This window comes from Phlebotomus papatasi, chromosome 1, assembly GCF_024763615.1.
Source record: "Phlebotomus papatasi isolate M1 chromosome 1, Ppap_2.1, whole genome shotgun sequence".
NCBI classification, from domain to species: Eukaryota; Metazoa; Arthropoda; class Insecta; order Diptera; family Psychodidae; genus Phlebotomus; species Phlebotomus papatasi.
Genome location: NC_077222.1, coordinates 32,149,972 through 32,174,546, shown reverse-complemented (window position 1 = coordinate 32,174,546; position 24,575 = coordinate 32,149,972). Strand labels below are relative to the sequence as shown.

Sequence of the window (24,575 nt, the reverse complement as noted above, 5' to 3'; positions counted from 1 at the left end):
CAATATTATTTATTTTCTAAATTCCTTGTTCGAATTCTAAGAAACATACGACATTCAAGAAGGCCTATGGAGGTTCTCTATGGAAAAAATTTTAAGCTGTTATCTTTTTACAGTAGAGCCCCGCTATAGGCCATATTTGGTTCCAGATTTGACACTTGGGTCGCACTCCATGTCATTTTTTAAAATTATCAACGACTTTTAGTATTGAAATTGCTTGACAACTTCCACTTTCTTTGCGATTGTGGTACTTGTCCTCGCTCTCTTCATTTATGGATCACAATTATCAGAACTACTCAATAAAGTTTGCCAAAAATATTAAAATAATTATGACAACACTGCATATCGCGTACTAAAAAATATAACCTAACTTAAAATCAGTGTTTTGAAATCAACGGTCGATGGCCTGTAGCGGGGTTCTACTGTAATCTTGGAAGATATTAAATTTTAAAATTTTCAATTTGTGACTTTTTGCCCCAGTGTGTCCCCTACTGATTTTACTAAAAATTTTACTAATCCTACCCTACTAATTTTTACTAATTAAATTTGATTTATTCTCAATTCTAATTAAATATTTTTTTAATCATCACATTCTGATATTTATTCTCCGAAATCTTAATTTTACTGACCTTACTGACCATTCCGAATTTTTAACTGACCTGTTTCTTATTCACTTTTTTATTAGATAGTTTTCAATTTTTTTTTTACTTTATTAACAAAATAATCTAACAATTACGTTCCTATTTGTTTTTTTAAATAACAAGTCTAACAAGTCAAACGTTGAAGTGACTCCAAACGAAAGAAACGACTTGCTACCCCGACGGCTCGGTTAATTTCGTTGAAGTAAACAGGGAATTTTCATTAATTTTATAATTAACAAAAATAAGTCTCATATAATGTATATAAATTAATTTTCTTTTTAACTTTGTGATCGCAATTTTAAATGAAAGTTGAATGGTTTTTTAGTATCTTTAGTACATATCATATCTAATAAGTTTTGGCGCGATTTGGCGGGAGTTCTAATTTGAATCAACGCCAGAAGGCGCTGTTCGCGCTTTTTGTTCACTTGTCATGCTTTGTTTTGATTTTTGAGTGAGAAAATCCTGTGTTTACTTTAAAGAAAATTCCATTTAATTACGCAATGAAATTAAGTGAAAATTATCCAAGTGCATCCACGTGTTGTGTCTTGTGAAAATGTGATGATGCTGAACTAGGAGAGGCTGTAAGTAGAGAAAATTTGCACACGTACCCCTCCTATATTATTTTGAGGTTAGAATGTTTATCTTTCTGTTGCTGTGTAGATTGATTCTATTCGTGTTTTTATTACCCTCAAAAATAATTGATCGGAATGGAATGATGGTGCAGAAATGCCCTGCCCCAATGTCAATCCATTTATAATTGTAGATCAATATTTTGCTGAATTAATCATTTTTCCCATGTTAATAAACGCACACAAACTGGGCGTTATGTATTGAAAAACTCTTGACATTGGTTGCCAATTTATCAACATAAAATCTAATTAATCAACAAAAAATGACTCTTGAAAGCAGAAAGAATGAAATGATGCAACAATTCACCTTAATTTCCCTCATAATTGTCACTTATTTTTATAAATATCTTGATGAAAAAAAAATTGTGCCACTTCCGCCCAAAATCGTCGGAGTAATTGTGATGCCAGAATTCGGCAAGGAAAATGCGAGAACATCTCGTGACTTGCACGATTCTCATCTTATCTCATTTCTCTGTTATTTACTGAGTCTTATTTACGAGGTTGTATAAAAAGATTGAGAAGAAAAGTGCTGAGATAAATTTAGCTGCGTCATCGACGTGTTTCACAACGTTAGAAAAATCGACTCTTTTTTCCTCTCGATGACGAATAAGCTCATTTGAATTTTCTTGCACTCAATTTGTCACAAAGTGAAGCCACTGACCGGATTTTCTTTTCCCGCAATTTTCCTCAATTGCCGAGAGAAAAAAAGAGCAATATCTAATCTCATTGACTGTGTGGTGTGCAAAGAAATCGATGCAATGCTCATGTTCGCTATCAGAGTTGATTACACCTTGGACAATTTTTTCAAGATAAGAATAATTCTAGAAAAATTCAATTGATATTCATTACGTCTTTCACTGTTTATGATATAAAGAGAATGTAGCTTGTAGACGTAGGCTACTTCACAATTAATCTAAGTAAAATAAATAAGAGATACTTTGTAACTTTTAATGACATACTAAAAGAAACTCAGAAATCAAAGTATTCTTATCAACATATTCTTGTAGGAACTTTACCGTTCTGAAACTTTGTCGAAGAGCATTATCTTTTATTTTAAATAACAAAAAAATAAAAAAATAATGGTGGCATAACGTTCCATAGAGGAACCTAGGCCTTCCCGCGAGGAAAGTTTGGAAAATCCATTATTATTTATTTTTCTTATACGGGATGAGATTATCAGTCCCATGCAACCTTAAATCAAGTTCAGTGAAGCTCACTGGATGCAATTCGAACACCTTTAACGCCAGAAAAATTCCTAGAGTACCTAAAGGGGATTCGAACCCGGGACACTTGCATCATAGAACGAGTGCTCTACCAGTGCCCTTTTTTGAATGGAAATGTAATTCTCGAAGCACTCTCTAAAAGTTCATTTTGTGGATTTTCAAAAATTTTGAAGGCAGGGTAACTATATCAAATTTCGACCAGCTTGCAATTTCGGCCATTTCTTTTGTGTCTCAAATTTCCATGAATTTTTAGTTTTTGCATATTCCAGAGTTTATACAATGCAAAAAAACAAATATTGTCCTTTCGGCGAATGAGATGATGTGAAAAAAAAACTTTGGAATAATTCCCGAAGGGAAAGGAATTATGGGTATCAAAGTGACCGAAATATTACTCAAGTCTATGTCAATATTTTTATTCATTTTAAAAGGTATTAAAATTGGTTTGAGAGAAAACAAAGATGAAAAACTATTTCCAAGGTTCCAACCGACATTCCTTAAAATAAAGTGACAAAAAATCAATTTGTATTAAAAAAAATTACATTTTAAAATTGAGACTTTGGCGCATGCATGCAACTATGCCGAAACTTGGTACACTTATTTTGTTATCACACTTGCATATTAAAATTTTAATATGATTCACATTAATTGTTGCTGGTGAGAGTCCAAATGTGTAATTTGTGTGTTTGAATCATTTTATATTCAAAATTTGATCTATTTGTTGATAAAAAGGTAGACTTGGCCCGCAAAATTTGATATAAATTGATTTATAGCATTAATGCGAAAAATTAATGCGATTTTCTCTTTATTTTTTTAATGTGAAATATATTTATGCTTTAGGTAAATTTAAACTTATTTTTGCAGGCCAAGTCCACTTCTTTATCAATAAATAGAAAAACCCCAAATATTAAGTGACTCAAAGACACAAATAACATATTCGGACGCTCACAAGCGACAGTTAACATGAATCACATTAAAATTTTAATGTGCAAGTTTGATAACGCCGTTACTCTACTTGCAAATAAAGCACTATATTCCTAAGTATAACATGTAATATTTATATTGAAATTTTTTGTTACTTTTTCTCAGGAGTGTTTTTTGGAATCTTAAAAAGTAAACTATCATCTTTGTTTTCTATAAATCAAATGAAAAAAATATTGAAAAATTAATAAAAAAAAATATAGACATTGTTTTTAGTATAGTATTCTGGCCACTTTGAATGAACTTTCGGCCACCTTGTGTGAAACAACGGATAGAAAATTTCACTACGTCATACAAAATCAGTTTAATATTTTGTTTGAACATGGAATTCATGTTCAGTGGATTTAAATAGCTCTGGAAACACACACTAATAAACAAATTTTCAAAAAAATCTTATTTTTCATATTCTTTACTGAAACTCCTTGATAAAAAGCGTTGGATGAAGTCCAACGGTAAAAATTTGAGAGTACGATATCTCTTTTATTTTTGAAAAGATAAACAATTTTGAAATTTCCTACTTATATCACATTCTTTTCTAAAATTCTTTATTTTAATTCAATATTTTTATTGAAACACAATTCTAATCGTTTTCTAACATTTATTAGTCATCATAATTTATCCAGATATGTTATTTCTAAAGTATTTTTACCATTTCTATAGAATAAAACTCATTATGCATTACTTATAAAATCTATACTATAAAGAAATTATATATTTTTAAATTAAATGAATAATATTATTAACACTAAACCTACTTAATGCACACAGGTGGATGTAGGTCTGTTAACTTAGGCTTTTGACTTCGAATAACCGAATAAAAAAATGTAATGGTCTAAAATTACATGATCTAATGGACCAATTCGGATCACCATTAGAGAAAATCACAATCATGAAATGTCTTATGCAGGAATTGCATTATTTCTTGGGCTATATGACATGTCACACTATCCTGCTAAATCCACAAGTCCTCAGTATTAATGAATTCATAATTAATTAATTATTAATGAACAAATCCTTCGATTTAGGCTTTATAAACTCGGTTATCATGTCGCGATATCGAGCGTCAGTAACAGTAATACTTGATCAGCTTTATTTTCGGATAATATACTGATACGATATTATTAATCATTTTAAGGGCTTGTTCTTGGATGGCAAGTGTATTTAGCCCCCAAAATTAATTCAGTTCTATGAATATTTGAATTAGACTCTTCATAGTCGACGAACTTAAGTCAATTTTCTGACCAATTCTCGAACCAAATTATTTAATTATTTCTTAAATATTTTTTTTAAGAACAAAAGGCGTTGGTCTTTCATTTAGTGATGGATTTTTAATAATCCTAAACTATAAACTGTCACGTATTTTTATTATTCGTTGAGAACTCTTATTTCAGACATGCCGCTCAATTTAAACCTTGCGTGATTTCTGGGACACCCTTTACATGCATATATTAAGAAATTCATAAAGTTTGATAGTGATATTGTACTATTTAAATATGTATTAATTTTAAAAAGTTTTTAAACCGGTCGATTTGACCGTATTGGTAGGGTTAGTGTTAAATTAATTTATTAAATATCATTCATTTCACTCTTAGCCGATTACTATCGATTTTGGAGATATCGCACATCGCACAGTTTTTAGTTTAATTCAGCTCACAAATCCAGTTGCGAATGTTATTTTGATACTACGCTTATTTTGATAATTAGAGAGTTAAAAGAAAGACTGGCAAATTTAGAGCCCAATAATGGTAAGATATACGAAATTTTTGGAAGACATTAAAAGGTGAAGTTTTTAACAACTTTACCTAATTTGAACCTATTTCCTCAGAGTAAAGTGTGTGCCCATTTGTTCTTATTTATCAGATCTCTTAATAATGATGTGTCAATAAAAATGAATTTCATTAAGATACGATTTATGAAAGCACTTATGAATAAAATCACAACACATTTTGTTATTTGGGTATTATTACTATGACAACTGAAAAAAGAAATATGTTGAACTATTCGAAAAAACCTGACTTTTATGATTTAATAAATAAAATTAAATAAATATGAAGATTAGTTGCATAAAAAGATGAAATAACTTTAGATGCATGTGCCAAATTGCACTCTAATTAGAGCGATAAAAGTGTGAAGATTTGAGTCATCTCCTGGTGAAGAAAAAAATGCATCATCATTGTTAATCTTGTGATGCTATCATCTTATCTATGACAAATGCAACTCAACTCTGAATGTGTGAGGAAAAATGAATTAAAATTTGTGTCAATGTATCGAATATCACATGGAGAGTTTCTGTCCATCTCACTCTCAAAAGCTTCCTCACTCCTTCGCGCCCTCGTAATTGTCCATTTATGTGAACTTCTTGTTGGCGCTTCTTTATCAGTGTTCCGCGAGTCGCGCTCACTCTTGCCAAGAGTCCACGACTAGAATATTAACCGAGACCGGCTCATCGAATGCCAGTCGTTTGCTAACCTCCATCCAGTTAACAGCAATCTCTCTCCCACTTAAAAATTCCATTCCTTGGACTTCAAGAGGCTTACAAGGAATACTTTTCTGAAGTTTTTAAAAAGAGAGAAATTTGATCTGGGACAAACGGTGTGACTTATTAAGGGGATTTTTTCTACAAAAGAAAAATTTTAGTGATACAAATTGTTGCATTTTTTCTTCTTTGATATACAAGAGTGATTTAAAAAGATTGCTTTCAATTGACCAAAAAATATCAGCAAAGAATTGATCTTGATTTCTTACAATATTAGTGACTATTTATATCGTGAAGCCTTTTGGTTAAAAAAAAAAGAAGAAGTCCAAACGGACAAAAAGTTTTGTAAAGTCTGTAAAAAGAAGAAAGTCTCGATAAGGTCGACAACTTTTCGTTTTGTGGGTTAAGTTTTTGTATATATTGAAAAAAAATCAACAGTCAAAGACGCGTATCAAAAAAAAATATCTTCTGGTTTTATTGCTAAATCAGTGCTCACACTGAGCACCACGGAAAATCTTGAAATTCACCTGCAAACACTCGGAAAGATCAGTCAGTCAGTCAAGGTAAGTGCAACAAACTTTAGTGCTGCTTCTACTATCTATTATCAATTTTTTTTTGAGGTGATATAATGAGTAAAATCGATAAAATGATCAATTGTGTGTTCGTCTCTGAAGATGTGTCAATAGTAAAAAAAAAGTCTTGCAAAAATTCTTTGTGATTCACTGCAAAAGTGAAAACGTGTAATAAATAGTGTTAATGTATGAACAGCGGAGTTTCCCGCTCGAACTTAACACTTGAAGCCTTATCAGTGAATCGCGCATTATCAGAGCCCATTTTTGCGCTTTTGTTTGGTGTTTAATCAAGTGGTTGTGGGTGCAAAAGAAGTAGGAGAATAATCACTCAGCAGCTCAGCACAGTTGTAAAGAGCTTCACGTCATTGTACAATTTTGCAAATGATGAATGTTGTATTCTTTCCTTTTCCTCTGGGAATTAAGAAAAATTCTGACGCAATTCTACCAGAATCTTTGACCATTTTGCATTCCATTAGAAACCCCTTCGATGGTCGTCAAAATTTCTTGTCCGCAGCTCATTAGAATATTCGCGAAGAGTGAACTAGAAGATGATACAGCAAGTTCTAAACTCCATCACAAAAAAATCATTCAGAAAATTTCACACACCTCCTCATTAGCAATTTGTCTCACAGTGTTTTCGTATCCGGTTGCAATCTTCATTTACCTGACTAAATCAACATCATCTCGCGCAAAGAGACTCAATTATCAGGGTGATCAGTGATTAAGTACAGTGCAGTTAAACGTGTGTAAACCTGAACTTTTTCAGCCATGACTCCGTATGAATGACGGAACGTGAATGGGAAGCCCTCGGAGTAACATTTCATTACCATTTTTTTCTCACAATAAAAGCAAAAGAAAACGAACAAGACTGCAGATTGTGTAAGGTTGAGCTTTGGCTTGGTTTGCTTCTGAGGGAACATGGAATAGCTTTTGGCCACAATTTGCGGCTTTGACAAAATCCCCAAGAGACTCAGATAAATTTGCGCAATGTTTTGGTCGTCATGCTTGCGTATCACCAAATAAACCATCTTCCAACCATGAAACTTTATCATCTGGTTTCAGTGTCAGATAACAGGTAGCTTATTATTGTTATGGTAGCTCTAAAAATTAGAAAAGTCATTTGTTAGAATAGGGGAAGGCTATCAGGCTTCGCACACACTCTGGCTTCAAACACTAGTCTTAAGACATACTTTTCCTGAAATAAAAATGGGTTAGATTCATTAAAGAAATATCGTCAGTTGCGTCTACCTCTGTCGTATTTGCATTTGTTTTGTATCTGCATTCGGTTCAAACTACAATACAGACGTCATGTCTTGCGTGAAATGCTGACACAAAAGAAATGCAGATACAACAGAAGTAGGCGCAATCGACAATACGACAAAAATGAGAAGTGTTCGAAGCCAGTGTGTGCAAAGCCTGAAAGCCTTCCCCTACATATTTGCATCTTTGTATCTCGAAGCCCGGGAAATCAGAAACCTTTGTCAGTAAAAATAGGAATGGGTTACTCCTTGGAAAATTTGCAGTTTTCCTATTTCGTTTTGAAAATTATGTGACTTAAGTTACTGATAGCTCGAGTACCTATCATAATACTAATAAGTTTATTGGTTCATGCCCAGGATACTAAAAGGAACATGTTTGATACTGGTAACTTTACTTGACCAATTTATTATGTCCAATCGGTGAAGACGGTGAAGACTACGATCAAGTGGTCGAATGGGTCAAATTAAAGAAAAGCTTAGAAAGAGTAGGGGTAAAATACACCTCCAAGGACCAGTCATTCGCATCCATGGTAAAAATAATATAAATGGGGAAATGTATGCATTTTTTCACACTTAGTTTGCAAAAAGTTAAGTTCATTATTTCTCATCCATAAAATAAGCCATAATAAACCTAATGAAATAAGGAAAGATGGATCACCTCTCTAAAAACCGAGAAAAAATTCGCATAATTTGAAGGCTTATTGATTGCGAACCTGGCCTATATTCCCCTAATAATGTGGCTACAATATCCTACAGAGGAAGTAATGTACTGGGAACACTTACGACTCAAGCCAAGAGACGCCTTATAATCAAAATAATGATTAAAATCTCCCACTAAGCCCTCTCTCGGCTTAAGCCGTAAGTATGTTTAGGGCATAGAAGAAACCGGGGCACCACAAACACGGAGTTGTACCAAACACTGCGATTTTTAATCAGATATTAGACTTCCGAGGACAAGACTTATAGAAATTTATAAGCATTATACGGATGCTTGTCTACTGAAAAATGGTCGAGATAGTCCAAGTAATTTAGAAATAAAAATTGGCGCCATTGGTGCCAAAATAAAAATCCAAGCCTTATTCAATGGATTTAGTAGATCTAAGCCTTGGGAAATCAAATGAATTGATCATGTTATCCCAATAAAAAAATAAAAAGTGGAAATCTCTCTCCTGAACATCGCTTCTCGGCCTAACGGCTAAGTTCAAAGTGTTCTCTCCTGAACATTTTTTAAATACTTTTTCTGTTCTCAAGTGCTTCTGCATTATTGACTTTTCCTTGTATTGATTCATGTATCGCCTGTTTTTTTCAGTCCGCGCCGCAATGTTCTAAACCACAAAACTAACAAGACAGGAACCAATAAAATGAAAAGTCGATAAAACAGGAATACTTGAGAACAGTAAAGTGCTAAAAACGTTAATTTTTCATTGGAATAGCACCATGACTTTGAGTTTATCTATTTTTGAAATCAAAAAATTTACGGTGATCAGAAAGGAATTTGGATCCAAGAACATTGCATTATAGAACGTGTTCTCTATCATTCAACCTCTTAAGCATCAGTCGTTCACCGGTGATCACAATTCGTGTGAGCTCAACTTCTATATTAACCGGTAATATTTTGAAACCTTCAGAAAATTAATTGATTTTTTTTTATTTTTTATAAGTTTCAAATAAAACTAGAAAACCACTGCTTACAATCTATGATTTTTTTTAATATGTAAATAGCGTAGTTTTTAATGAGGGTTTGTTGTCCTGGGCTCTAGGATAACCAATTGTCCACTCTTTAAGGCCCTTTAAGGTGCAAATTCCTCAATCTAACGCATGCAGACTCCTCTCTCCACTAATATATTGTTTGTTCCCCGTTCTTGCGAGGAGAAAATTATTTGCAACTTTCAAATATTGACCGTTTAAATTTTAATAGAAGAACCGATTTCTATAAGTTAATTTCAGAAGAAGAATAAATATAGTAAACGAGTAATTTATGAGTGACAGATCGGCATATCGGCGGCGATCAGTCTCTATGATTGGATGATCTGCAGCTCAGTAAACCTTGAATGGCAAACTAGTTCATCTCCAAGTTAATTTACTCGAAAGAGTATTCTTTAATTAAATAATTAAAATTCAAAACATTTACTTCAATTGATCAACCTAAGAGGAACAATATCAAAAATAAAGGTTCACCGAAAGATCGGAATTAATATATCTTATCGTTTTGTCCCAAAGTCGGTAACAGCCAAATGGAAAAACGGTCAAGGTCACGTAATAATTTTACCCTAAACTGTGAAATTTCAAAATTATGTCAAATATGAATCTTTTAGGGTTATATAGACGAGGCTTACGAAAGAGGTAAAATCGGTAAAAAACATCCTTTCTGCGAAAACATTATATTTAATCCAAAGTAGAAGTTAGTGGCTGTTTTCGTAGAATGATCTTCAGACAAGAGATTAAGCCCAATTTCTAAAGATTTCAAAAAGCTCAATAGCAAGCAATTTTATTGGTTTTTTGGAGTCTAATGGATTAATCATCCCTAATATTCAATTCCAAATCAGAATTATTCAAAAAAGTCTAGATAGACTTAGATTGATAAAAATTTAGAGACGTTTAGCGATATATGACTAAGCCTTAGGTCTGAAATTTGTATAGGCCTCGCATTTTTGAACAAAAGGAAATTATAGTGATTTTTCAAAATCTTAATACATCAAGATAAAATTAATACAAAATCGGAAGCCAAAATTTTACAAAAAATATCGACTGTTAATAAGAAATGTTAAGCCCTAGTTAACACTGCTAAAAATTGAAATGTTACTGGAGATTAATGCAATTTTAAACTCTATTTGTTCATTTAAATATTTTTACATAATGTTTTCTGAACTATTAAGTTCTTATTTAAATCTTATCTCAATTTCTTCTGATCTAAATAGAATACGAGAAAATACCAGTGGAGCGGTATTCTAGATAGCTTTTAGAATGTTTACTAAACTTAACCACATGGTTTTTCTTTCAAAACTTGTTTAATTCAGGAAAAAATGTTTCTGTTGTTATTTCACAATAATAAAGCAAGAAAGAAGCGTTTACTCTGTTCTAAGGAATTTGAATGCATAGATAGGCAGACACTAAAATCTTATGCAACGGAGAAGCCACGAGATTTAATTATAGAACATGTGTTTTACACGAGAGTGCTGAAAGAATACATTAAACAACAAAATTACTATCGGAAAGAAAGTTAACACGGAGGAAAAAGAATTATAGAATTTATTCATAGAAGCTTTCTTAAAGCTGTTTTAGTTGTATTGTTGTAATTGAAGGAGAGTGAATCATTGTACACTCTACGTAGGAGATTTCATTAGAACATCCGAAAAAAAAATTTAAAAAAAAAAGTAATTTAAGTTAAAGCAACATCATGCACTCTATCAGTGCTTATCATGTGATTTTTTACTATTTTTAGATTTTTTTTTTGTAAAATTGCTAATTTGTTCATTGGTTATCACAAAAAGAGAAAATTCAATTTGAATAACTCCAGATTAGAACAAAAAAACGTGTATTACGTGAAGTAAAACATCGATTTTCCGAATTTTATCGCCTATCTTCCATCTCTGTTCAATTTTCTATATGTGCCTCTTTCATTTCAATTGTTAAACCACAAATGGAAGGTGAAATTGAATTAAAAGCTCACGATTTTTGTGTTAAAAGTGAAGAGAGTTTGTGTCGGTTGGGCCAAGGTGCAAAATTTATACGGCTGTGAAGAAAAAATCGTATTTGTTTGATAATAACATACAAAAGTAAATCTTTTTTTTTCGGTGACTTTCAATTCTCCATGTTTCCGTGCTTCTGCTCCTTCATATCGTATCGAATGGAATTTTAAAAAGAAATTTTTATGGTAATTAAACTACCAAAATATCTGTGAAAGATTCACACGACAATTTCTTTTATGCCATTTTATTTATTTTTACGTAAATTCTGCTCAGTTTTGCACTAAAGATTTGTATATTTGTAGACAGATAATATACTGCGAGATTCGAGAGTAATTTTAGAAAGCAAATAGAGAATATTTTCAGAATTTATGTACGCACAATTATCGCAAGAAGCATAGCAAATAGAATTTAATTGATTTGCAGACATACACAGTTTTCTTATATAATGTTAATTTGAAAAGAGGTCATGATCTTGGAGAAGGACAGATTTGCAATTATTAGTCTTGACTTGCAATAAAACGAGAAATGTGTTTTTTTTATTGTCTCGAGAGATGATTAGTGAAAATTTGATGTGCATTTTCTATAAGTTTTCTAACAGGTTTTAGTGTTTTTTTTTACCTAGACTTTAAAAGAAAATTAATAAGAAATTGCACAGTAAAGTGTTGTTTCATCTTTCTTTTAAACATCTATTTTTAAGATACTATTAAATAGTTGTTAACGTTTTCGTTCGAATTTTTATATAGATGTCTCGAATTAGTTTATAAGTTTTAGTACTATAATTTGAAAATTAAAGAATTTGCTGTAAAATTTCAAATTAGTAATTTTATTTCACTAATTTTTAATTTAGCCTAAAAAAAACCTAAACATTTTTTAAATTAAGATTAAATCAAAGTGATGTTTCTGATAAAATATTTGTTTAAGAAGTATTTAGAAATATTTCATCTATTACATCGCAAACTAGCAAAACATGCAATAACCATTTTTAGAACATGCCTGTTCTAAATCTACTCGTGTCATAAATTTTAAGGACCAATTGAAATATTTATTCGTAATAATGGCAAAGCAGATGATATGCTAATTTATTTATTTTTTTTTTATTTTTTTTCGAATCTAGAATGTTCACAATATTCAGTTATAGGCTATAATAATAATCTATTCTATATCATGCTTTAAAACCATTAAGTAAGATGATTTTGCTTTGCCAATAAATGTGATAAAATTTGAGCATGAATATAGAAAAATGTCTAGACAGACAATATTAAAATTATCGGGAAAAACGATAGAAAAGCTTTTATTATACGTATACTAATTATACATTTAATTTATTATACCAACAAAGTGAACTATATTGATTTTATTCCTAATAGTATTGTACTAAATTTCAAGTATTTAAAAAATTAATGTTTATTTTAATATCTGCAAATTCAGCTTAGATGTCAGACGATTATCTGTGTTAAACAGTTCTATAGCACTTTTAAATCACCTTGTTTTCTTGCAAAAAAGTAGTACTAATCTATATAACAGAAGTTCCCCTTTTTATTTGGTATTACCCTCAATCAATCACTTTGTGATTTAGACATTTTTGTGTTTAATATGGTTCACTATTTAATTTTTCAATAAAATGTATCAAATGTATCTTAGTACATTCATGTACTAAATTTATTAATTATCAGGTATCGTTTCTTCTTAGTAGAAATTGAACGTACTACACTAAACTAAACGATAAATTAGTACACCAATTCGCCTATATTTTCTTGAAAGTACATCATGTTTTAATACCATTTAGATTAAAAGCTACAAACGTCAAGTACTATAATTTGTCTTTGTGAAAAGTCTACATTGTTAACGTCAACGAAGGAGTATACTTGTAGTTATTATTTATATTTTGATTTTGAATTACTGTGAAAAATGATTTTTAAATTTCTTTTGATATGTTTAATCCTTCAATTTTATTTAAATCTATTTTGAATGATAAAAGCTTTTTAGTACTCCCTCGGTTTCGAAATAAATCGTATATTTCCTAGTAGCATTTTGTATGAAAAAATGTACAACTTATTTTCGGAACAGACTGAATATATTTTTATTATTTGTACTAAATTCCAGAAAAAGCCTTTATTTTATTTTTAGTACAAGTGACGTTGAATTTAGAGTGAAATGCAAGATATGTAAACTAATGAGAGTGAAAGAGAGAAATCGAAATGTCCGACAAAAAAGTATATATCACACTTTGTTCTTTACAATAAAGGCTTTATTGGTGAATGAAAATGTCCCTCAAAAGATACTTCGAGGTGTGATTGTCTTATTGCTTCAGATAATCTCTCAATTGATAACTTTTTCGGTCGTCTGAAGTCTGGAGGACATTTTGCAGCCTTTATTTGTTTCAACATAATTCTTTTCAATTTGTAACAATTGCTGTGTGTATGATTTTGCGTGGATGAGAATATGTTATCGTCACTTAAAGCAATTAAAATGGTACTCTAGCACACCTCATAAATACAACCGCCAATTAATTTCACTTATGGGCTATTTATAAAGCTGTCGATCAATCAAAAATGTGCCCATGAAGAATTTTAAAAAAAAATGTAATCATGTCCAAATTGAGATGATTGCTGAAGACTTTTCAAGTGTGAATTTCTCATCATCGTAAGCAAGCACACAATTGGTAAATATTTTATCAGGATTTATAACTCTTTTTCACCTTTTCTTTAACCACAAACTTCTTGCTTCTTTTCAACACGTCGTAATCGCAATTCTTAATCATTTTGAGTGTCATAAATACGACCATTTAATATTTTATTGCTTTAGCACAATCATTGAATTCTTTTTGTAGATTATCCACGACAGTTGCTTTTCATTAGCTGATAGAGTTGGGACGGTGCCCTTCTTCGAAGGGATAATTTAAAAAGTGAAAAAAATTCCATCATCCCAGAAAATTTTGTATTCTACATTCGACACAATTCAGGAGTTAAGAATATTCTTCAGGTCCAGACACAGGAGAAAACATTCAAGATGAGAAAAGTGAATTTCCATAGTGTATTATTTTTTATCGCATCCACAGCAGTATTATTGCTATCAGGTGAGTTATCGTTTACGTTTCCTTATCAGTTTTGCCTTCGTAAAATACAGAGAAATAACAATCAAATTCGGTTGGTTTTTGCTAGAATTCTAATTTGGTGGTGAAAATTAGGGGGATTTGCTCAAATGAATGATTAAATTTAGATTCTTGTGACAGGATTTTTTATCAGATAAGACTTTGTATAGAAATAATTGGCTATAATATACTTAAACTTTTTTTATTATTTCTATTTGCTGTAGGGGGCTACAATTTTCGAAAGTTGTATTTGATTTTTTAAATTATAATGATGCCTAAACAAACTACCACCGGTAATTTAATTTTGAGTAAAAATCGAAAAATTCTGTTACAGGAAATATAGACCACGCCCTCCATAGCACCAGTTGTTTAAGAATATGAATTATTATGATTATAAAATACTATTTCTAAAAATATATGCGTCTTTTGCACTTTCAACAATCTTGCAGCAAGAATTGAGTGCTTTGGGAGCAAATAGGGGGAAGTGAGGCATCTTTTAATTAGAGAAACTTTATAACAGAGCTTTTTTGTCCTATTTTAAATAGAAATTAAAACAAATTGATGTGTCTTTCTTAGGATGTCGCTGCAGAATTATTTTTCTATTCCCAATAGATTTTCTTTATCTTTTCCAAGGCATTTCCTAAATTTTTAAACAATGTATTTATAAAGACGAGTAATACAATTTGAATTTCCTTGCAAATTATTAGAGATATGACATTTACAAGGAGTGACCTCAGATTAAGCGGTCCAATATTTATTCTAGGAGAAATTTTCTTTTGTCTTCAATTTATAGTAAATTTGCTTAATATTTTTTAACAAAAGCACTTCCTTAAGTAGTATTATACAATTTATTTTACAAGGGGTGAAACAAATTGAGGATGTGGCTTCAGAAGGGACATGCCAATATCTAGCAGGAGGTAGGGCTATTTTGAATTGTAGGACTTAATTTATGCAAGGGGTCCCGGTATTATGCAAACACATCTATTCATGTTTGCCTACCACTAGGAGCTAATTTGTAAAATAATTTTTGAAATACCTCTATGCAATTTTTTTTTTTGAGATGGTAAATTCACAAATTGTAAAATTCGGTGAAGATGTTTCACCACCTTGTTCGTTAAGTAAAGGCATTGGCCAGGGTTCCATTCTTGGCCCTCTTATGTTTTCTCTCTTTATTAATGATTTGCCTTCAGTATTACATAATTGCCTATTTCATCTCTATGCAAATGACCTCCAAATTTACGTTGAGGGTGATCCTTCCAATCCTCTAAATGCTTTTAATCTCATGAATTCAAACCTGTCTAGTATTGAGCACTGGTCATCTTCAAACGGCTTGATTTTGAACCCCAAAAATCTCAAACTATCATTATCTCTAAAAAATCACTATCTTCTACTTCGTATCCTTTGATCCTTAACGGAGAAATTATCCCTTATGTCGTCCAGGTCAAAAACCTTTGTATCATCTTCAATTAGACCTTTTCATGGTCTGATCATTCCACGTCTATTTGCCGTAAGGTTAATTATTCTCTATATACCCTCAGACGATTCCGGGACATCACTCCCTATGACACTCGCTTGATCCTCGCGCGAGCGCTTCTTCTTCCTTGGTTTCATTACGGTGCAAAGCTTTTCTTTGCGGCGGATAGTGACACAATTCGTCGCCTAACAGTCGCATTTAATAATTGTGTTAGGTATATTTGTGGCTTAAATCGCCGGGACCACAATACTCCTCACCGGAATGTATTTATTGGCTGTGATCTGCCTTCTCTTCTGAACATGAGAGCAGTGCTTTTTTTGTTCAATTTGTTGCTTTCTGGGCGTCCTGAGCACTTATCGAATCATCTGGTTAGGGGGGGGGGGGGGGCGGGTCGACTAGGGTTCGAGGACTTATAGTACCGAAATGTAACAGTGATTGCCTTTACCGCACATTGTTTGTGAAGGGCATAGTTATCTATAATGCTATTCTGGCTAGTAGCCGTAACTGTGCGGATGCTATTTGGCGGCATTTTCAGGCTGAACTATTGAGAGACTAAAGCTCAACTCTTCTTTTTTTCTTGTTTTTTGATTCCTTCTTTTTTTATTTCTTTTCTCTTTTTGTAATATTGAATTTTATTGTAATTTTTTTTTCTTTCAAAATTGTAAAAGGGATAACTGTATTATTTTGAATTTAATAATAGGTAATAATAATAATAAATTTGAAATGAACCGGTGGCGCTGAAAATAGCTCGAAAAATATTTATTTTGCATTTTCTACGGCGTTGCTGTTACTTATTCGAAACAAATTTCCTGAGAGTATCCGACTTTTCTGTATGCATAAAGCCATTTCGCGCCATTTTCGTTAGTCCCGAAAATATTCATAATCCCGGGACCCTCTGTATACGATTTTTCGCATATTTTTAAAGGAAGCTGGAACCTAAAGTTATTTTATTTAGTTGAATTGTTCTGTAAGGCTAATTTAAGTAACGTTTAAGCTCGATTTCCTTTATAAATATGCGAAAAATCTTATATAAATGTATCCTCACTGCCCAAAGGAGCCCCACGTCACCCTAATTTGGCATTTCCATTACTTTTTTCTGTCGATCAATTTGAATTAGTTTTTACTTAAAAACTGGCGTGGCTTATTTTTTTTGTGAACAAAGCAGAACTAAGCCTTTGAAAATTAAATCTTAAATGCAGTTTGTCTTAGGATTTGCATAAAATCGCATCATTAAACATTGAAAATACAAAAAAAAAATCAATATTTGGATCAACTTTTGAATAGGGCGTGGCCTAAAATAACTTATCGCTAAAATTTTTAAAATTTTTTAAAAAGCAAAAAAATCTTTAAAATGATATTTAAAATAAAAGCTTCAATAAGTAAGTGTCTTAAATAATTTTCTACATTTCTTTCAGGCCAAACAAATGCCCAAACAAATCAACTATTTACACTGAGTGTTTCGACACAAGACTTGACTGTTTTAGTGGGAGAAACTACAGAATTCAACTTGGAATTCAGGTAATTTGCACTAAAAAAAATTAATTGGTTTTTCTGCTAACGACACTTGGAAGTCGTCAAGAAAATTCCTATATTACATTCTAATATTTAAATGAAGCGTGAAGGAAATCTTGTCATTGAAAGTGTTTGCATATCAAATGTTGGTGCTTCTTATAGAGACGATAAAGAAACGAATGTTTCTTTTCTTGCAGAGGATTCCTCAATGAGACGGGCAAAGTCTATTTCTACGACCAACACGATGGATTAATAGATGTGATACCCAGAGTGCTTGAATTGCAACCATCTGCCCAGCCAAATAATGAAATATTGTACCCAATTCGCGTAGAGGGTCTCAATCCCGGTCATCTCGAAGTCACGTCCAATTACACGATTGGAGGCAGAAGTTTGTAAGTTGATCTCAATTCACATTCAATTGATGAGTTGGTTTTTTTTTGCCGGCTGTGTTGCCAAAGTATTGTTAAAATTGACTAAATGATGAACAGTCAGTCAAAGCACTTTTGCTTGTCGAGTAAAGACTAAAAATACCACGTCAGTTTTGACATTTTTATTTTTTCTGCATCGAATAGTCTTGACCCAGAAATACTATCTTACTCAGGACACTGTAATCACATGATTTGGACAATTTGTTTTTAGAAAATTCTTCATTGAAACTGGCACGAATGAGCATCAAAATTTGTATTAGTTGCGACGATGAAAGAATATGCACGTAAAATGAATCAATTGGAAACAAAATGTTCTTTATCGCTTAAAATTTACAGTGGATAATTCGTGACTAAAACGAAAACATAAAATTTAATTATTTTAAAAGTTCGATGTACGAGAAAAAATTCTGTAATTAATTTATATTTAGAATCATTCTTCAAAATGTAAATAATTTGTTCGTACATTTTTTTCTGACAAGATTTTACGAATATTCATTACAAATATTTCCTTATTCGTAAATGTTCAAAAATATTTGCGAAGAAATGTTTGTAAAAGACTAAAAAATGCTCGTAAAATGATCATGTTACGAACAATAGTTGTAAAAGAGTATAAACTTTTTAATAGCAAAGTTCTAAAATTGTAAAATTCCTTTGAAAATGTATTGATCAGAAATTTTCAGATCTTCTGAAAATTTCTAATCGCGTGAAGAAAAATAAAATTTTTCTGTGATTTATTTGTCCTAAAATTAAAATTTAAATAATAACAAAATAATATATTTAAAATTTAAGGAACCAGACGTTGATTTTAATGCAAAAACAATGGAAAAGCATCCCAGCATTGCGAAGTGCTTGAACTCACGAGAAAGAGCTATTCGTGTATTATCTTCTCGCATGCCTTTTGGGTAGATAAGATACCGCTTTAATATCGATTATATTGATTGATAAATAAAAAACAATATTCCAAAATAAGAAATTCCTTAAGAAAAGTAGGTTCTAGAACAAATAAAAAATAAATCCGAGAAAGTTACCGATTTACGAATATATTACCGATTCATGACCGATTAAGTCCGATGCAATCTGATTGGAAATTTCAAGATCTTTCAAAAAAAATCCAAATTTAAGCAAATCAGTTGAAAAATACGCACTCTGAAGTGATTAAACCTTGATGTTTGAAAATTCGATATCGAAATGGTTTTCGAACATAGGTGTCCAAAGACGAAGTATTCGCCTTGACTACCTCTAAAACATATTCGAAAATTAAAGAAATCGTAGGAGCCGTTTTCGAAATAACCCAAAAAAGATGGTTTTGGAGGGGAAAGAAGGGGTGGGGGAGAAATAAAAAAGACTGTCCTAGATAATGTTGACTTGGGTTTCTATCATAATCCCGAAAGCCAAAATCCCGAAAGCCAAAGTCCCGAAAGCCAAAATCGCGAAAGCCAAAATCCCGAAAGCCAAAATCCCGAATTATTAAGTGTCATAGCTTTTCCCACGATTGCACCCGTACTTGCTGGATGCAAAGGGAAATCTTCTGTGTCTTGGAAAATTATTCTAAACATTATTATCCCTTTCAGAATTTTGAACATTCGGAATTTTGGCTTTCGGGATTTTGACTTTCGGGATTTTGGCTTTCGGGATTTTGGCTTTCGGGATTTTGGCTTTCGGTATTTTGGCTGCCACCGTGTTGACTTATAAGGGGGGTCGTCGAAGACCGAAAGTCGATATCTCTCATGGTTTGGTCCCTAGCCGTGTCGCAGGTTTAAAAAAAAGTGGATTAACTACTCTCTCTTTGTGTTAGAGCAGTAAAAGATGTTATAGAACTTCACGTTATTATAAAACTTGTAAGCTTCTGAAATTATTTAAAAATTCTACATTAACTTCCTGGCTAAAACTTTCTTGAGATGCCTATCTTTTTTATTATCTTCGAACTGAATCTTATGTTGAAAATAGACACAGACTGATCCTGGAGAATACTTAGCTCGAAAAATTTGGCGGTAAAGGATCAGCCAAAACTAACATACACTGAGGATTTAGGATCAAGGATTAGCGTTTACAGCGTAAATTTCTATTAAATATCTACACTTTGATTAGGGTAAATGTCCTAATTCAAAACCATTTCCAGACGCTTTAACTTTGACAGAAGATTCAACACATTAAGTTCATATTTTTTCTGAAGAGAATTACATAAATTTGCTCCTTGACTCTTCTAGAATGCTGCTGTTTAGTGAAAATTCTTTAGGTATAATTTGAAAACTTCTTAAATACAAGAAAAATACGCGAGTGTAAAATGCTTCTATTGGAAACAAATTATTCCAAATGGAGACAAGGGAAAGTTTCTAATTGGAGACAAACAGCGTAAGCGAAACCACTCCGAAAGGCTTCCAAAACCTTGTTGAGTTGCTCTTGAGTGCAGGATTTGTTCTTATTCCTAGACTTTTCTCCTTTCTCATCTAAAACGAAAAGAAAATCTCTCCAAAAAAAATCATATTTCCAGGGTTTCCTATTGAAGCATTTGCAGACACTTCAGAAAAACCCTTTTTGTTCACGAAATAGGTAATTATTTCAGTTGAAAACTTCACGTACCGTTAACAATAAAGATTTGCACTGAATTTAACTAAAACTATCCAGAAATATGACATGAATATTAAACAAAACGAATAAACAACAGTCACCTTATTATGTTTTTTCATTGGAAAACATGGTCAATCGGTGAAAAATTCGATGGTGAAAAGGTACACTTTTAATTTTTCTGGGAAATTAGCAAATTAAAATTTGTGAATATGAATGGATTTTCGCTTTATTTGGAGCAAAATTAAATAACTAATGAAACTGTGGTACAGGAAATATATAAATATAATAATTTAGTACTGTATTTATCGTAAAAACAATGACGTTTCCATTTGGAGTAGCGAAAAATTTCCATTTGGAGCAGGTTTTGAATTAGCTTAATTTACCCTACTGAAAGACTTCATAAGTGCAATATCAATAGATTTTTCGTACAGAAAGATGCACTCTGACCTTCTCATTACTCCAATCTTAACGCATTTTAAGATTTTGCGACATTGCGTACCATTACTCTCCATGTTTTCTCACCCAATTGACATTTCGAAAAGCACCCAAAAAAAAGTGAAGCTTTCTATTTGCAGGACTGGCGCTGATGTCGCCTAATCCCCGTAATTTCACTAGACCTCACGAATTTAGAAGATCAGCCTGATCCTCCAAATTTTGGGCTGATCCCTGAGTGTATCGTCACCAATCCTCATTTTTCGAGCTAATCCCTCAGTCGATCCCTGTGTCTATTTTGGGTTTACGCTGTAATTAAAAGTTTTGTATATTCCAAACTTTTACCTGTTACGTAATTCCGGTAAGGAACCGTTCGGTTATCGTTGTAGGAAGGGAGGGGGTTCGGTCCAGTATAAAAATTCTTTTCTTTCCCTTTGCCCTGAAAAAAGTACTCAACGCAAAGCATTAAAAACTGGAATGAAAAGCATTTTTATGTGGTTTTAGCGCCACTACCGTTTACCTTACGTACTACTAATGTTCTAAAAGGTTTTAAAGTAATAAATAACCTTGACATTCACCGAATATGAATAACATTGCTTGGCAAATTGTAGAGATCTAATCATTTATTGAATATCCTTGACATTTGATTTACTTTTTTGAAATTTATTTAGAGATAAATACAGTTTAAGAATTGAGAGACTTCATACTCGTGTTATTTTCAGTTTTTGCTTTTCATGCAAATTTATTTGACTGACTGATCCGCTTGATTAAGCTTCAGTACACATAATCTTAAGCAGAAAATAGATCAATCAGTGCTATTTTGCAAATTCATCGTCTTACATCATTTTAACTCAAATCACGTGCTTTTTAATTTCTTTTATTTTTATTTTTTGTATAAAAACATATTCTTGGTTTTTCTCTTGCAGTCCCGGCGAAAATTTATTTGTGAGGATAACAGTAGCAATTTCTGAGATAATAATCTACGTGTCAATTGTTGTGGGATGGGTTTACTTTGTGGCATGGTCAATATCCTTCTATCCCCAAATCTACTACAATTTCCAAAGAAAGAGCGTTGTTGGTCTCAATCCAGACTTCTTGGCGCTCAATATTGTAGGCTTTGTGATGTACAGTGTATTCAATATGGGACTGTTTTGGAATCCTGGAATTCAGGCTGAATATTTTGAGCGCTTCCCACGTGGATTGAATCCTGTCCTAGTCAATGACGTAGTATTCTCCCTTCATGCCGCTTTTGCCACCCTCGTCACCATTGGTCAATGTTTTATTTATGAGGTTTGTACTTAATTTTTAATAGTTTTTTCTTTCAATTGAAAGGGATTAATGGGGATATTTTTTACAGCGTGGTGATCAACGAGTATCAAATGTTGCTCGTGGAATTTTGGGCATTTTTGCAGTTGTTGTTATTGTTTGTGCCATTCTGGCAGCCACAGATACTTTCCATTGGTTGGACTTCCTGTATGCCTGCAGCTACATTAAGCTCACCATCACCCTCATTAAGTATGTTCCACAAGCCCTCATGAACTACAGAAGGAAATCAACTGTCGGATGGAGCATTGGTAACATTCTTCTTGATTTCACCGGAGGAATTCTCTCAATGCTTCAAATGATGCTCAATGCTCACAACTACGGTAAGTTCCTTTCTTTTCTTGCCACTTGATTTTAAGTGCATTTTTCAGAGAAAATTAGTGAAGATAACAGAAATCGTTAATAACAACTCCTCCTTGATAGTGACTTTAAAATTACCATGCGGAAAAGCCTTGTAAAATGTGGTGTATTATCTTGAGATTTAGATTACTTTATTTTGTTTACTGAGAAATGGTAAACTCAAAATAATTGCTCTAATTGATTTATTTATTTAATCAATCTGGGGTTCAATTAAAAAAGTGAAATACAAAGCAAAATCAAATTTTATAGAAAATATCGATACGGAGTTAATCCATATTGAGGAAACCCAAGATAATAGTAATAAGCTTTACAGAAACTTTTGCATATTTTCTTAAATTTTTTAATATAATTCAAGAATGATATTAAACTGGTTTTTCTAATATCATTTAGGTGAGATTCTTAACAATCTTACCTACTATAATCCGACCAAAATTTCATGTCCTCCGATCGGGCCCAAACTTTGCCAAAATGTGTCTCCACTTCCTGATCACGAATATATGGGTGGCTAACTTGCAAAACAACAAAATTTTTCAATTTTCCAAGTTAAATAACTCAAGAACTCCGTTGTGCATTAGGCTCAAATTTTAGTATATTGTAGCCCCATATTATACCTATCAAACAAAAGAAAACGTAAGTCGATCGATAACCTCTGACCCGAGCTATAAGGGGTCCAAGTTCGAAAATTGACGGGCTTTTGGGTTTTTAGTTTCGTCTCAATCAGCACTAGATGGAAGTTCAAAAAGTCACCACAGGTGGCGCTGCGATAGCGTCAAAATTCATCAAAATATACACTCATTTTTCTCAAAAACAGCATTGTGCAAGTTAATCAAATTTTAGAGTGTTGTAGTCTAGGCTATGAGGTTTCCAAAATGTGACGTGGGTTCGCTGTGGTTATAATTAGAACCAGAGATATGAGGGATCAAAGTTCACTAAATTCAAAAAATCATATCTCCTGTTCTATTTGATCGATTTTGATGAGTGACCAACACCAGGGGCGACACAGTCGAAAAACCAATTTCAATATCACATAACCTTAATTATCTCGACACGTGCTTAACCAATCTTGATGATTACTTCGATATAATTGTAGAGGGCATTTATATCTATATTTCGTCCATACAACATTAAAACTCATTTTTTCTTAAAAACGCCATTGTAAAAGGTAATGAAATATTAGAGTGTTGTAGTCTAGGCTATAAAGTTTACAAAAAGTGACATGGGTTCGCTGTGGTTAAAATAGAACCGAAAATATGAGAGTTCAAAGTTCACGAAATACAAAACGCCATGTCTCCTGTTCTATTCTATTTGTCCGATTTTGACGAGTGAGGGCACAAATTAAAGGTCTCGCAAAGCTCTATAACATTAATTACAACATAGTACATTTGAACTTTATAGGACCCCAACACTAGGGGCGCCACAGTCGAAAATCGACGCTTCAATTAAGCTAAAGAATTTTAAATCGCGCCTCTTTGACGATTTTAAAAAGGGTTTAAAAGCTATTACACTGAAAAAAAGGGGGTGCGATTAACTTTTTTCCTTATAACTATAACACTCTTTAGGTGTAAAAATATATCCACATTTTTTAATGTTAATTTTACACCTTTTTAAGGGTAAAATTAACATTAAAAAGGGTAACTTTAACCCCTAATACACCTAAAAAGGGTAATATTTACACCGATTTCGGATCAATACTGCAGGGTAAAATTAACTTTTCCGAAATGTTATTTTAACTTTTTCGGATTTCTCTCAGTGTAGGAATATATTAGGGGTACAAATAAGTTCTCGCTGTTCACCGATATATGATGCTGTCAAAATCAGTATGTACTGGCGGTTTTTGTAACCAACGTCTTAATTATTTTTTATCAATAGATTGTAATTGGTAGTACAGTTCTGTCTCTCTATATGCACACTCTCTATATGCAC

At 32.3% G+C, this 24,575-nt stretch overlaps 1 protein-coding gene across 7 annotated transcripts in view; it reads left to right on the top strand.

Annotated features, from left to right (window-relative positions):
- Positions 1-1,045: 1,045 nt before the first annotated feature.
- The window catches only part of LOC129798842 (cystinosin homolog), a 43,053-nt gene continuing 19,523 nt past the window's right edge, over positions 1,046-24,575 (top strand). For 2 of the 7 annotated variants that reach the window (XM_055842243.1, XM_055842241.1), the window contains exons 1-7: positions 1,046-1,219; positions 6,434-6,507; positions 14,295-14,540; positions 17,445-17,547; positions 17,739-17,933; positions 21,896-22,259; positions 22,327-22,615. In XM_055842243.1, the coding sequence (XP_055698218.1) occupies positions 14,474-14,540; positions 17,445-17,547; positions 17,739-17,933; positions 21,896-22,259; positions 22,327-22,615 (1,018 nt within the window). In that variant the 5' untranslated portion in view covers positions 1,046-1,219; positions 6,434-6,507; positions 14,295-14,473. The remainder of the gene's footprint in view (positions 1,220-6,433; positions 6,508-14,294; positions 14,541-17,444; positions 17,548-17,738; positions 17,934-21,895; positions 22,260-22,326; positions 22,616-24,575) is intronic. The other 5 variants (XM_055842242.1, XM_055842240.1, XM_055842239.1 and 2 more) reach the window with 4 other exon arrangements.